Source organism: Lethenteron reissneri, chromosome 43 (genome assembly GCF_015708825.2).
Source record: "Lethenteron reissneri isolate LAM-NWPU_2019-01 chromosome 43, ASM1570882v1, whole genome shotgun sequence".
In the NCBI taxonomy this organism is placed as follows: domain Eukaryota; kingdom Metazoa; phylum Chordata; class Hyperoartia; order Petromyzontiformes; family Petromyzontidae; genus Lethenteron; species Lethenteron reissneri.
Window position 1 is genome coordinate 4525405 of NC_083821.1, and position 15707 is coordinate 4541111.

General features: G+C 51.5%; 1 protein-coding gene across 6 annotated transcripts in view; it reads right to left on the reverse strand.

The window, feature by feature from the left end:
* LOC133353381 (extracellular sulfatase Sulf-2-like) overlaps positions 1–15707 on the reverse strand; it is a 155816-nt gene that overhangs the window by 32663 nt on the left and 107446 nt on the right. For all 6 annotated transcript variants that reach the window (XM_061569588.1, XM_061569584.1, XM_061569586.1 and 3 more), the window contains 6 exons: positions 13204–13607; positions 11030–11269; positions 9578–9729; positions 8202–8371; positions 4645–4795; positions 4015–4190 (listed from right to left, as the gene is read on the reverse strand). In XM_061569588.1, coding sequence (XP_061425572.1) covers positions 4015–4190; positions 4645–4795; positions 8202–8371; positions 9578–9729; positions 11030–11269; positions 13204–13507 — 1193 coding nt within the window. In that variant the 5' untranslated portion in view covers positions 13508–13607. The remainder of the gene's footprint in view (positions 1–4014; positions 4191–4644; positions 4796–8201; positions 8372–9577; positions 9730–11029; positions 11270–13203; positions 13608–15707) is intronic.

Here is a 15707-nt window from a genome sequence, read left to right on the forward strand (position 1 = left end):
AAGTTAGCCACTGACTTCGTTTAGCTACCGACTTCGTTTAGCCACTGACATCGTTTAGCCACCGACTTCATTTAGCCACTGACTTTGTTCCCGAGCCACCGCCATCGTTTAGCGAAAGGTCGAGGCAACCGGAACCACGTGTTGTTCAAGTAAAGAGTTTACCGCTCCGGTGGCGGTGGTGGTGGTCGCAGGAGAAAGAAAAATAAATACATTGTAAAGGTGTTGTTTTCAAAAAAGATCTGTGTGGCCCCAGGCTGTGGACTTCACTGCCACTGGACGCTCTCTCTGCCGACTCCCCCCTCGTTTTATTCAAATCCGCGCCTCGAGACGCAACTTCTTTCTAAAGGCCTTTTCTATTTCCTGAAACCTTTGATTTTGGGTTGGATTGTAGTGGTGTGAGCATGCGTTTGTGTGTGTTTGGGGAGAGGTAGTGTCGTGGTTGGCACGCCGCGCTATGAACCCGGCTACCCGAGTTTTATTTCCGCTCACGGGCAACACCAGTGACGATTATCTGAACCAGTCCTGGACCTCCCCTAGGTCGACTCAGCCTCAAATGAGTACCTGGTGCGGTGTGTAAACTTCGTTAGTTGAGAGACAAAGGCGGCCGGGCGTTGTGCTGGCCACTCACCCCCTCGTGTGCCGTTCTGGCCTTCATAGGTGCTCGTTAACATCACTTGCCCCAACAGTCTGTTAAGGCTATACGGGGGATGTTTGTCTTTGTTTGTAGAGTGCCTTGTTATCTCCGGGTGCAAGGCGCTTTAGAATAGTTAATTATTTATTATGATTAACAAAGATTATTGAATAACAAGATATGAAGAAAATACATTTGTGCTGCGGAAAGTTACTATTCCCCCACAAATGAGGTAGATCAAGGCGCAGCCATGCAATTGCTCGCTTACGTCACTGCTGGCATTAGAGGGAGCCCCAGTGAGCCCCTGTAGATGCTATTTTTGGCCTACTCTTCCACGCTCGCCAGTTGGGAGTACCCACGCTCTACTCCACCGCACGCGACCTGCCGATTCACTGTGGGTGGACATCGTGCCGGCGACCTCTGGTACGCAGGTCCCAGTGTGCTGATCATTCCAGCACAGCCATATAAACGTGCGTATGTTTTTGTTCGATTAAATTATGAATTCAAACGTCTTCTTGGCTCTTTCGGTAAAGTCACGTAGAAGGGAAATAATAAAATTATAAAAATAAAACATAATAAAATAATTCTCACAACGTTTCGGCCACAACGCAAGCAGCCGTTCTCAGGTGAAGACCAGGTCTGTCTCCCCGACTTTACCGAAAGAACCAAGAAGATGAATGCCTGCAGTCACGAAAGCTTTAAATCGGAATTCAAACGTGTTCATATCGTAAAAAGTAACGCGAATGATTTCGCCAGGAGGGCCTCATTGAAACTCAAGACTCTTTGCAGGAGAGTCCTGGATTGGGATGTTTGGCCCATTCCATTCGTGAGTGTCTGGCCTCGTGCGGCAGGAAACTGGAAAGTTCGGAGAAAACCCCATGCACACGAGGGGAGAGGGGGAGTAACGAAGCAATTAAGCCGCTCTATCGTCTCCCTCTCTGCTGCCGTCTCAGTCACACATTTGATTGCGTTTTTTGATCTCGGATGATCACGGGTGACATCATGAAGCCAAAACAAAAGTCTTTTGTTCCACGAGTATGTATTAACATTGCATCCGTTCATTAATTTTTGATGACAAAAACACCCCACACATTTGCCAATCGCACTTGTCTAAGTATTGACGGATGCGTTGAGGTTTTGCTGTTGTTATTTGTGCACCGCGTGCGTCTTGAGATTTGTATATGTTGTACGTTATGGGTTCATGGTGAGTCTCGCTGCCACTGGAGGCGTTATTCAAATGAAATGTAAAACATAAAACAAATGTAAAACATTTCATTTGAGTCACCAAGCAGAATCGTAACAATTAACGGCATTGCCGGGGGGGAAATAATTGCTCCAATTCGCATATACAATCATAAAAAAATATTCCACGTGAAAAAAAAAACATTAATAGAAAATGAATTAATCCAAATTAACCACAAAAAACCTAAGAATATATACATTAAAACTTCTAAACAAAAAAAAATCGATTAAAGCAAAGGAAACCAAAAGATGAAAATATTAAAATTGAAAAACTGTTCCTCCCCCAAAAATCTAAGAAAATCAATATCATGCTGGAAATGAGACAGCATTGGGTGTGCGAGATTAACCTTGGGAAGATGGAGAGAGACATTTTTCAATCTGTGTAAAATAAACCAGGGCCACCCACCCAGACCCCCCCCCCCCCCCGCTTCCTCGTTCCAAAGAGAAGAAAACGATGTTTGTCAGGGCCCGGTGCAGAACGAGCGCCCGGCCCGCGTGACCGATCAGCTGATTTCATTACCGGAGTCGCTGGCGCGGACCAGATTTGTGGCTCCCGTGCATCGATTTGCACGCGGATTTATCGGGAGGCCGGCGTTGAGCATTGCCTTCCCGCCACCGCTCGCTAATGACTCGGGGCGCAAAGGTCACCCGCGGTACGAGAGACAGAGAGAGAGGGAGGGAGTGATGCAGCGTCCCAGCGCGCGCGTGGCCTGCGCCGCCGCTGCCTGCGCCCTCCTGGAGGCGATTGCGCGGCGAGTAATTGCTTGTGACTGGTGAGCTCGGCGATTTTGAAAGAAAAACAAAAAAATTTGTATTCATATTTTCAACAACGCGAACGTAAAAACAGAGCCGGGACCCGCAGGATCGACGCGACTGCCGGGGTAATCGGGTGGGACCGAAGCAGCCCCGAGCGGTGGTCTAAGACCGAAAATAACAGCAGAGGGAAGGGAGAGAGAGAGAGAGAAAATTGTATTAACACGCTTGTTTTCTCTACCAGGAAAGTCTCTCCGAGCCTCAATGCTCTGTTCCAGGAGGGACCTGTATGTGTTTTGAGCTTTTGTCGCACCGTACGGAGCCCACCATGTTAATGGGACGTGCAGGAAATCAGAGGTGCGGATCCTGCCAAGTTTTAGAGTAATTTTCATGTCGTTTGGTAGCATTGGGGACGTTTGGCAAATATCAGTTACTTTATTTTTATTTTTAACTCTTGGAGGAGACTGGAGAACCCGTTGGAAACCAATCCAGAACGGGGGGCGGGCGGGCAGGCGGAGGCGGGGGCAGAACATACAAACTCCACACAGAAAGGCACCCGAGGCAGGAATCGAACCCAGGAGGTCGTTGCTTTGAGCCCGTGCCGGCCCACGAAGGAGGGGAGGGAGAGGGAGAGAAGAAGAAATGAGGAGAGAGCGACTGGCGGTAATTAGGCAACGGGTGAAAAATAATGACGGCCAGGCTGTGAGGTGCGGCTAGGAGACGGAAGGAAAGCAATGGATTCCCAAATCGATCTGTGCGGAGCTTTGAGTGTAACCGATCCTGCATGCCGTATGATATCACCGTTACTTTAATTTGCTCCCACACGCCAGACGTTCACTGATGGTATTGGCCAAAACATCCCAATGTAGGAACGTCTGGAAAAATAGTATTATTAAGTTATCGCTGGGAAAGTAAAGGGTCCAACTACGCTAGCTCATGGCCAGGTCATCAGGCCATTTAATTGTCAGTTGACCAGGCGATCAAATTACCAGATTAAGTAATTCTGCAATGGCAGTGACGCACGTGCACACGTAACAAGCTCAACACGTTCATCAATAACGCTGCCTCCAAAGCGAAGGGCAGAACACCAGGCGACGCGACCCTGCGGTAGCGCAGTCGCCGCTTGTTGCAGAGGTTCACGGTTCGAGTCAGGCGGGTCACCCTGGTTATTACGCTGCGTGTGATATCCATAATAAAATAAATTATACTTTTTTAAGCGCTCTGAGATGCACCCTCCCCCCCCCCCATCACCCACCCCCCTCCAACGTACAGGAGGACGACTCATTAAAAAACAATTCATTATCTTTATCAAGTGAGCAGGCGACCGAGTTGTGCATGCGCGGGTCGGAGAGAGAGATGGAGAGAAACCCGGAGCGGAGTGTACGTACGTGGACCCCGGAGCGACGCCGGGCCCCCGCACGTAGAAGGGCACGCGGATGTCGAACTCGTAGGGCATGGACTTGCCCTTGACGAGGCCGAACTGGCCCAGGTGGTAGCCGTGGTCGGACGTGTAGATGACAAACGTGTTCTCCAGCTCGCCGCTCTCCTCCAGCGTGTCCAGAATCTGCGCGCACAAAGACAAAGAAGACCCCCCCCCGTGTAGCCTTCACAAGCTGTTGGGGCAAGTGCAGTTAGCAAAGACAAAAATCCCCAATATATCCTTTATAGACTTTTGAGGGCTGTTAGCGAGCACTTATGAAGGCTGGCACAGCATTCGAGAGGGTGGGTGGCCAGCACTATGCCCAGGCCGCCTTTGTCTCCTTAGTGGTGATGTTTGCACATTGTACCAGGTACTAATTTTTAGACTGAGTCGGCCTAAGGGAGGCCCATAACAGGTTCAGACAATGGTCACTGGCGTTGGCCGTGACCAGGAATCGAACTCGGGCCTGCGGGTTAATAGCGAAGTGCGCTAACCGCGACACTACTGCTCGCCACATGCACGACTCGGTCTCAGTTGCACGACCGCCGCGCGCTCGCGCCTGCACGACTTCGCCTGGGTCGCTCGCTCGCTCGCTCACGCGCTGCACGGAGTCGTCCACGGACATGAGCGTCTGCAGGCGCCGCCGCTGCAGGAGGTTGGTGAACTCCATGTGGATGGGCATCATGGGCCCCGTGTAGCGCAGGATCCAGTGCTTGTCGGGGTTGGGCGCCAGGTTGTAGCTCGGCGTGCTGCACGGCGGGGGGTGGGGGGGGGGCACAAGGGTAGGGGTCACGGAAAGGTCACAGGGGGGGTCACGGAAAGGTCAGAGTGGGGTCACGGGGGGCCACGGCGGGTGAGCAGGGTCGTGGGCGCACGGGGACACGCGCAGCGGTGGCAGAAGGATGTGCATTGAGCTGGGGGCGAGTGCGGTGGTGTCACTGCCATGGGAATTGCTGCTGCAAGACTGCTTAGTAGTGGCGTGAGAGCTGTAGGGAGGGTGGTGTTATTGGGCTACGAACCCCACACATCTGTTGCTGATATGGTGGCCGCATGACCAAATACCAGTGGTGTCTCGATGTCATTCTTTTTTCCAGATGTCAGCTGTAACATCAAGATCTTACTCTTTGGTTCTTTCGGTAAAGTCGCGTAGGTATAAAATAAAATAAATCACGACGTTTCGGGCGCAACACAAGCGTCCATCATCCGGTGGGAAAAGCTGATGACGGACGCTTTTGTTGTGCCCGAAACGTCGTGATTGATTTTATTTTATGCCTACGTGACTTTAACGAAAGAACCAAAGAGTATGGATTCCTGCAGTCACAAAAGCTTAAAATCAAGATCTTACTTTGGGACCGTGATTGTATTTGTTATTACTTAAGACTTTAGTCATTTGGAAGTTGGGCTCAGCAGCGTTTAATGCCAACTACTGAGCGATTCAGAGTATTGATTGAAGAGATCACACTGCAATAAAGACATTCACCATTAAAATAGCGCGTTACAGCGCTCAAAACTGTATACTGACGCTGTTATTTATTTATCCTGGAATATTTCAACCAGTATTAAAAAAAAAACTAATTGGTTGGAGTGTCCTGCATTGGGATATTTGGCCAATGCCATTGTAAGGCGCGGTTCTGTGTGTGGGAGGAAACCGGAAAACCCAGATGAAGGAAAAAAACAACAACGCGTGCGTACAAAGGCAATAACGTTGAAAAAAATGACACGGACCTGCAGGAAAGCCATATTAATCAAAATGAATAATGCAAACTTGTCGTAACATGGCACACAGTATTGCGCTCACCTCTCGGAGAGAGAGTGGACAACTCGGCACGAGGAACCACAGACAGGTTGGAAGGCGGCAGTCAAAGTGGTGAGCTGGCTACAGCAATCGCCCAAGCTCTGCGATCCTCTGTATATCAAGGTGTCATCGGCCGATTAATGAGTGTGGTGGCGAGACCGGGATTCGTCGTGGAGTTGGGGCTCGCAGACTTCGGTCCGCTGGGTGCATCGTTAGCTTGCCCGGGTTGGGGGCAGTTGGGTACTGATGTGGGCAAACCAGAGCATCCAGAGAAAACCCAAGGGAGTAACACTCTATCCCGCTGAGAAGGAACGGATGATATTAGTCCGCACTTTCCTGTAACGCGTACTCCTGGCAAACCATCGCGCAGCACCTGCCTCGACGCCGACAGATCGGGAGTTTCACAGCATTCCTGCGACACGCCAGCTCTCGCTGCTGCCTCCAACGGTGCTGGGTTACAGGTGGCCACTAGCAGTATGACCACCGCAGGCCGTCCATGCATCCCTAACTCGAAATCTTTGCGAGCAGCAGCCCATCTCGTTCGTCGTAATCGGAAGTGACAGCTGGTGCGCGAGCACAAGGAAGTATACACCAGCCTCCCCCCCCCACCCCCTTTTTATTTTTACCCCAAAGCCGCTCATCCCACACCTCCGCACGTTGTGCACGCGCACGTGTGCGTGCGTGTGTGCATGTGAGTGTGTGTGAGTGTGCACGTGTGGGAACGCGCTACTCAAGGACTGGCATACTGCGAGATTGTGTACCATCCCGCCCTGTGCCCCCCGAACGATTGTTCCCTTCGCAAAGGGTCGCCGGTGCTTTCTCTGCAATGCTTTAAGGGGTCAGGTCCTCTTTTATGAGTGCGCTTAAAGGGTCACGGTTGCCGATTTTTTTTTTTTCGCCGCTGTGAACCGCCAGCAGCGAATTGGGACAGGACGTCGCGGGGTGGAGGCGGCTTGGGTGTTCAACATAATGTGGGTCAGGACTGGAAAAAAAAACCCACGACAGAAAATATTTGGAAAATTGCCAAACGCCTTCATAAAAGAGGATGTCAACCGTGCGTGTGATGGGCCGTCGCGATGTTGTACGCTTGTTTAATATTTGAAACGGCTCGTCCCGCGCGCCCTTCGTCGACGCCGCACGTACAGAAGCGGCGTCACGGCGCCCGGTGCCTAGCCGGTAGCTCGCTCTCCACAGCCGAAGCCGCCACCTGCGCTTGCATGCAGGCCTACCACCGCCCCCGCCCCGCCCCTCCACCCCCACACCCTTAGGTCGACTCAGCCAGAAAATAAATACCGCGGTGCAGGGGAGATGATGGTGGTCAGGTGTGCCTGGCAGTCACCCCACCAACCACTGCTGAGTCGCGCCAGGTTTCATAGGTGCTCACTTGCGTATTTACACGTGTGTAGCGTACGTGTGTGAGTAGTGGTTGCAAAGACTAAGTGTGGGGATCAGTAGTTCAGTGGTTCATGCGCTGTGCTACGAACCCAGTGACCTACGTTCGATTGCCGCTCACGACCAATAACAGTGACGAATATATGCACAGGTCCTGGGCCTTCCCTAGGTTGACTCGGCCTCAAATGAGTACCTCGTGAGGTGTGTAAACATCGCCACTAGGGAGACGCTGGCCACCCACCCTCTCATGTGCTGTGCCGACCTTTATAGGTGCTGGCTAACACGACTTGCTCCTACAGCCTGTTAAAGCTATTCTGGGGATCTTTGTCTTTGTGTATATATATGCCTATCATGTATAAGTCATGCACGCACAACGCATGCGTACATGTATGTAGAATTCCTGCATGTAGAAGTCATGCATGTACACGTGCGTGGATGCGTTCTGAATGAGGCCTGAGTAGCAGTGGCTCTAATTTCCTGCTGTATTGTCAGGCTGTGAGTTTGTGTGCCTGTATATGTACACAGTACGGAACGATGTGGAGCTGAGTGGACTTGCCGAAGACGCATACCAGCGGCGTCAAGATCGGCCTTTATGAAGGTTGCTCGTAAAGGTCACTAATGGTCAGTTGGAGGCAGTCGCCCTCCAACAACAACGGACGGCAGAGGAGCGACGCTCATAACAAACAGTGGAACACTGGGCGGCTAAAATGCATCAGGTTGGCACAATAAGGAGCACAGGTGGTGCATCTGCCAGCCATCTGAATCAGCCAACCCATGGCACCTGGGTCTGTCCCGTGACGTCTTGTCAGCAAAGCCTTCGACACTTCACGTGGCTCCAAAGTGCACCTGGCCTGGCACAGGCTCCACAGTGACGCGTCACCGCCACTTAGTGGCGAACGGTGGGTACCGGTGTCTTGGCATGCACCTGTGCGTCACGTGCGCGTGGCGCGTGTAGGAGGCGTGCGTACATGTGCGTGGACGCGTTGGGGAAGAGTTCCGAGTACTGCGGGGCCGAGTCCTCGGGGCCGTGCGGGGCCGCGTGGCTCAGCACCATGAGCACGGGGCGGCCCGGGTACGTCCGCCGCGACGCTCGGAAGAAGCTCACGCTCTCGTTCGTGATGAGGTCCGTCAAGTAGTCCTGGGGGGGGCGTCGCAAACGGCAAGAAATATCCAGAGTGCCGTTCGCAGGGGCAATGGGCCGTATCGTAATGCACAAAGCAAAATCTGGCTGCAATCGTGACAACTGCATTAACGGGAGCATTCTCTCACGCTAATGAACTGGATTTTAAAACACCCGTCCATGTGCACACGTGCGCGGTGTACTGCCTCTGTTAGAGGATGTGGAAATCAGTGAATATCCAAATGTGTAGAACCAGTAGCAGCTGGACTGAGAGCATCAACTCACTGCACTAGACAACTGAAGGTATCACAAGTGGCTGAAATCCAAATTTGAACCAGGGATCTCATGGTTGCGAAGTCAACACCCTGACATCTGTCTTAGACCCGTATCAATCACGCGGATACACACACAAACATGCACAAACACTGATACAGATTCAACGAAACAAGACACACAAAAATCCACGTATAACCTTTACAAACTGTGCTGTTAGTGAGCACCTATGAAGGCCGGCATGGCACACAAAGGGATGGGTGGCCTGCACCACGCCCGTCAGCCTTTGTCTGCCTAGCTGCGATGTTTACACAACGCACCATCTCATTTGAGGCCGAGTGGATGTAGGGCAGGCCAAAGAAGATAATCGTCGCTGGTGTTCGTTGTGGGAGGAAAATCGCATTCGGGTCACCGGATGCGCTAACCACTGCGTCACCGCTCCCCCACACACGCACGCATGGACAACAACAATAACCGCCATTCATCATTAAGTGGCGGTAAAGTCACCACGGCGCTTGTGCCTGGCTAAGTGCACTTTAAGGCCACGTGAAGTGTCAAACACCCGTTGGCAGGAGGTCACGAGACAGACCCAGGTGCCATGAGTTGACTGACTGAGGTATCTGGCCCGAAGCAACACCTGTGGACACGCACTTGACCACTCACACACACATTCACACACCTGACCACACACACACTCACACACTTGACCACTCACACACACACTTGACCACTCACACACACACTCACACACTTGACCACACACACTCACACACCTGATCACACACACTCACACACTTGACCACACACTCACACACCTGATCACACACACACACACTTGACCACACACACACACACTCACACACTTGACCACACACTCACTCACACACTTGACCACACACACACACACTCACACACCTGATCACACACACACACACACTTGACCACACACACCGAGGGGTAGTGGGCTCCGTGCTTCTCGCGAACACCGTTGTGGTTCAGCGTGTAGTTGTAGAAGCGCGAGTTCTTGACGAGGCCGAGCCACTCGCGCCAGCCGGGCGGCACGTAGCTCCCGTTGTACTCGTTCAGGTACTTGCCAAAGAAGCCTGCACACACGCGCGCGCACACAAACACAAAGATCCCCCGCATAGCCTTAACAGACTGTAGGGGCAAGTGCTGTTAGCGAGCACCTATGAAGGCTGGCACGGCACACAAGGGGGTGGGTTGGCCAGCACCACGCCCGGCCGCCTTTGTCTCCCCAGTGGTGATATTTACACACCACACCAGATACCCATTTGAGGCTGTCGACCCAGGGGAGGCCCAGGACCAGTTCAGATAATCGTCACTGATGTTGGCCGTGAGCTGGAATCGAACTCGGGTCACTAGCGACTAGCACCCACACGTACACACACAAGTACTAGACATATGAGTGAGGGTTGGGGAGGCACTCAGCTGTTATTGCGCGCGCTTCGACTCAGGCGCTAAAGGTATGGTTCATCAGCATGTCCGAGGGATTGGGTTTAGGAGACGGTGTCTGGGCAGGCCTTGCCTCACCTGTACGGGTCAATGTCTGGGCAGATGCTCACCTGCATGGACTAGGCTTAGACAGAGATAGAGTCAGATTCAAATAAGGTATTCTATCCCAGTCTCAGCTGTATGACTTAGAGTCAAGCTCAGAGCCGGTTTTCTATCCCTGTCTCACCTGCAAGGCCGTAATTATACTATTTATTGAGACATCCCGCCCCCCCCATATTCAAATATGCTCAAAATGTCCCCTCAATATATCCCTATAAAATAGATTTCTGTTTATATGATTGTGGTTATGGTTGTACTTTATGGATCTCTAATCTCTGCCATTACATACAATGAAACAAGAAAAGGTAAAAAAGAAAAAAACAGAGCAATGTAATACAATACACTATGAGACATTATTGTAAAAAATAAAATAAAAAGTCCATCCTATGTGTTAGTGATTTTTTTTATATTCTAGGCAGGAAATGGCACGAAATTCGTTTTCAAATTTAGAATTTTTTTCTGGGGCGGGACCTCCAGACCCCCTGGAAGATTTGGTCCCCCCAAATGTTGACTCCATGGCTACGGTCTGTCTCACCTGTATTAGGCCCAGGCTCAAGGCACGAGCTGTATCCCTGTCTCACCTGTACGGGTTACACCCAGGCTCAGGACACGTGCTCTATCCCTGTCTCACCTGTATGGGTTACACCCAGGCTCAGGACACGAGCTCCATCCCTGCCTAACCTGTATTAGGCCCAGGCTCAAGGCACGAGCTCTATCCCTGCCTCACCTGTATGGATTAGTCCAAGGCTCAGGACACGAGCTCTATCCCTGTCTCACTTCTATGGGTCAGGCCTCGGGTGGTTTGTATCGGGAGCTCTACCCTGGCCTCACCTGTGCGATAGCCGGCGCGGCTCAGGTGCACGGCGAATGTGCGGGGCTCGTGCGCCGCCTGCCAGGAGGGCGAGGAGCAGTTCTCGTTGTTGGTGTACACGTCGTGGTTGTGCGAGTATTTCCCCGTGAGCATGGAGGAGCGCGACGGGCAGCACATGGGCGTCGTGACGAACGCGTTGGTGAAGTGGGCGCCGCCACGCTCCATCAGCTGCCGCGTCTTGTTCATCACCAGCATCGAGCCTGGCACGAGACGAACGATGGCGGAGAGTGGGAAGGCAGAACAAAAAACATTAACCGGTGAACCGCGTCGCCGAGCAGATGGGGGTTGCGCGTGTCGATGTGTGGGAATTCCCGCACGTCCCCAAACAAATTCACACGGCGAGAAGTGCGCCGGTCTAAATTTGTGTTTAGCACATTTGGTGAGAAATTGCCACCAGCCATTTTATCTGGGTCATTAATTTCCCATGGGAAGGCCTCGATTTGACATTTCAGACGATCCAGAAATTTTTGGCTTGTATTGAATTTAGCTGAGAGCCACAAGTGACCCGTATTACTGACGTGGTGTACGCATTGCACAGTCTCGTTTCTTTCTCTCTGGCCCCTCTATTTATGTTGCTGTGAAGGAGGGCCATTTCCCGAAACACCGCGTGCTATATATTAAGGCCACGGCAGTGTTATTAATCAAGAATAATAATCAGCACATTGAAATTTCCAGTGCCGTATGTCAGAGACAATGTCATGAGGCCGAGGCTTGTGACGATGCTTGAACTTAGAGGCGCCGGTGACTTTGTTTGTGCTTGTGCGGCACTGCCATTTCGTTCACTCCTACGGCGCCACTCTGGACCGAGCCCTGGGCCCCCGGGGGAACCGGGTAGCCGCGAAAGCGGCATCACGTGACATCGTGTGACGTCGCTGCACGAGCGCGCGATGCAAACGTCGCGAACATCCAATAAAATATCCAAAGCAATCCTTGAAAAAACTCAAAAAAATCTGAAAATGGTAAATGCAAATTGTTTAAATCCGAAACCCGCCCCGTGGAACGGGAAATTCGTACAGTGTTGCCTTACACACATGCATGCTCCACAAAAACCCGGAATTTACAGATAATTTGTTCTCTCCACCACTTGTCGAGTGACTCCCATTTCCCAGAATATTTTGAGTGCCTTTTTGCCGCGGACAACCTTCAACAACACTAACCCGGCTCGATTAGCTCATGATTGCGAAACCTAGCAAATGCGAGCAGCTGTGTAGGCGACTGCCAGGGTACACCCCCCCCCAACCCCGCCACCCACCTCCCACTGACCCGCCAGCACCTCGCAAAACTCGTGCCGCGCTTTGCCGAATCCACGAATCGAACTTGCAATATATGCACAGCCAAATCTAAGAACGATCGTCGGCACTGCGAGAGTCGTGAGGTATTGGGGACAGGGTGAGATGGCCTTTGTCTAGAAGTAGATAGGAAATTAATTACTTGATGATGATGTTCATTTACCAAGGAAAAGCCTCAATTTTGCATTTGAATGCTTGGAAAATTCTGTAAGAGAGAGTGATTGTAATTTGGAAGGAAACTTAATGGAAACCCATCATACATATAATGGGGTTAACGCTCAAGAGCTCCACTCATAAGTACATCATCTGGACCAGCATCTCCTGGCCACTTCACAGCCCAAGCTTACAACACCTGGCATCTCCTGGCAGTCTCTCATTCAATTACTAACCATACTTAATAAGATCCCTCCAACACTAGAGACATCACATTATCTGTTGTGTATAGAGGGACATGTCGCTAGACAGTGCGATGAGGTCCAGTAGTCGAGACTAATGATGGAGTGGCAGTCAAAGGGGTTAAAGAGACATGCCCTAGGTGGGGGAAAGACATGCCCTAAGAAGACATCCACCGCTGAGATGGGAGCGATGAAATCAGCTCGGTAGCAGGCGTTAGACGGATTGTTACATCACAGAACTGTGAGAGGTGACAACATCTCAGGGAAGCTTTCATGCAGCAGTGGACTACCCATGGCTACTGCTGCTGCTGCTGCAGACGATAGCGACGCATCAACAACGCTGCCACAAGGAATGTGACATTTCCACCACAGCCTCACGCGAGCACCTCGGGTGGGTGGTCGAGGGGACGCTCGGACGCGGGGGGGGGGGGGAGCGAGGGCTCGATTTACCCAGCTCGACGTCCTGGTCGTCGGTGAGGATGAGGATGATGTTCGGCCGCTTTTGGTCGCGCGGGGGACGGCCGCCGGACAAGGAGGCCGGGTCCGGCAGGAGCCGCTCGCGGCCGCCCCGGTTGCTGCCGGTGGCCGAGGCCGCGAGGCCCTCGCCGCACAGCAACGAGGCCGCCACCGCCGCCGCCACCAGCACGAGCGGCGGCAGTCGCAGCGCGGAGCCGCGCAGAGGAGGACGGGACCTCGGTGGTGCGGCTCGACGGCGGGGAGGGGGCGCCGGCCGCATCGGCGGCATCGCCATCATTCACTGGCCTGCCGGGAGGATCGCGCGGGCGCCGGGTGCCCCCGGGGGCGCTGGGCTCGGTCCGGAGTGGCGCTGGCTTTGCCGACTCGTTGTCATTTGCCTTTGGCGGTGCGGGAGAAATGCAAGCGGGGAAAGAGCAGTGTCCGTATTAGTAATTTATATATTTATATATACGAGTACGTTTATTGATATACACGCACAGACAAAGAGCCACCCCGTGTAGCCTTTAACAGGCTGTTGGGGAAGTAATGTTGCGGAGCAGCTACGAAAATACAAAGACAAAGTTCCCCAGGTGCGGCCTCTTTCAGGCCGTTAGGGCATGTGCAAGTTAGCGAACACCCATCATGTCTGGCTTGGCGCATCGCGGTAATTGTCACCGTCGCGCTTGATGATTCCGTTCCGTTCATTCACGTTCAACGTCGACTAAGTGCAATCACGAACACTTTGTTGATGAATATTTTTCGTCAACAATTTTTTTTGTTTCGCAAAATTAACATCGCCGCCAGCAAGCATCACTCGGACAGAGAAGTCTATGTTTTGGTCCACGCGAGTCTGTATCCAGTAGACGTATCGAGACCTGGGGCTGGCAAGCAGAACAACAACAAGAAGGGCCATTTTTATCGAATTCTGTAAAAATTAAAACCTCAATATTTCAAGAGCCGCATGGCATGTGAATACGAGTCTTTACTAGATAACGGTCACGAAACAGTCACTTAAAGGGTCGCATGCGGCTGTGGAGCAGCAGGTTTCCCACCTCCTGCTCTAGACGTGCAGTATCTGTGTTCCAACTCGCAATACGTTTTGTTTCGTTAACTCCTCATGATGCTTGATGCAATCTCCAGCGAAACGTCGTACAAAACAGGCCAACATTTCGCTTTGCTTTTCAACAAAATTGACATCGTACCTACAGGACGGTCTAAACCAAAGGAAACTAATAATTATCAATCGTAATATTGGTTGCGAAAGCCTACGTATGAAATGTCGCCTTGTTCTGTTGTGGACAACTATTGGCGTACCATCAAACAAATTATCCGTAGCAAAAATATAGACGCATACAACTATGAAGCAAAAGATTTTTCGACTAATGGGTATTACGCATTATATTTACGACGCAAGTAATTTTTGCTCAGATAACTGCCACTTACTATTTACGACAATTGAATTTTTTGTACGAACGAAATAATAATAATTTACCGTACAGCCCTTTTTGTAAATCAACTGTGAGATGAAGGCCTCCCCGCACTCTGTCAAACCGTGGGAGGTTGTTTGATCATACTTCCCCGCGCTGCTTCCCCATGCTGGTCAGTGCGGGCTAGTGAGGATTAGGAGGCACGGGGCCGGTTCAGATACCGGTCACCGCAAATGTTCGCCGCGGATGGAAATCGAACTCAGGTCACCGAGTCCATAGTGCGGCGCGGGAACCACTCTGCCTCCGCTCCCCCTCCGACCCCCGCCAACTTCCCCATGAACACTGCTCTATTGTATTCTTTGGGTCTTTCGGAAAAGTCACGTAGATAGGTTCAAATGAATAAAATAATTAAATAAACAAAAAACACGACGTTTCGATCACAACACAAGCGATCGTCATCCAAGCGATCGTCAACCTCCTGATGACGATTGTGGTTTTTGTTTATTTCATTTTTATTAATTTGAACCTTTCTACGTGACTTTACCGAAAGACCCAAAGAACATGAATTCATGCAGTCACGAAAGCTTTAGGTCAAGATTTTTACTGCTCTATTGTATCTTATTTTATAGCTCAAAAGCCACCCGGGAAAGTAAAACGCGCCTTCCCAACTTTTGCACCATTTAGAAAAACAACAACAAGAAGATCGAGAGGGCTGTGACCGTGCGGTAGCGTCACACGGACGGCGAGGAGGAGCACCGTGCCTGGTACGGAGCGGAGCGACCGGCACCGCGGCAGCGCAGTGCCGGCCGCTCGTCTCAACGTCGCTGCAACGCCGCTCGCAACGCATATGAGATGAACTCCGTGCCGTGTGTGTCACCACGTGTAACTAAATAACGCATCTGTGTTGAGTTTGTGTACAGCCCTCCTAAAATTCATTCTCTGCAATTGTTTGCTACTATATGTTTTGCGAGTGGCACATAGTCTGATTGGTATGCAGACTGAGCAGCACGTGGCCTGAGTGGTAGTCAGACTGAGTGACACATGGACCGAGTGGCACATGGACTGAGTGGT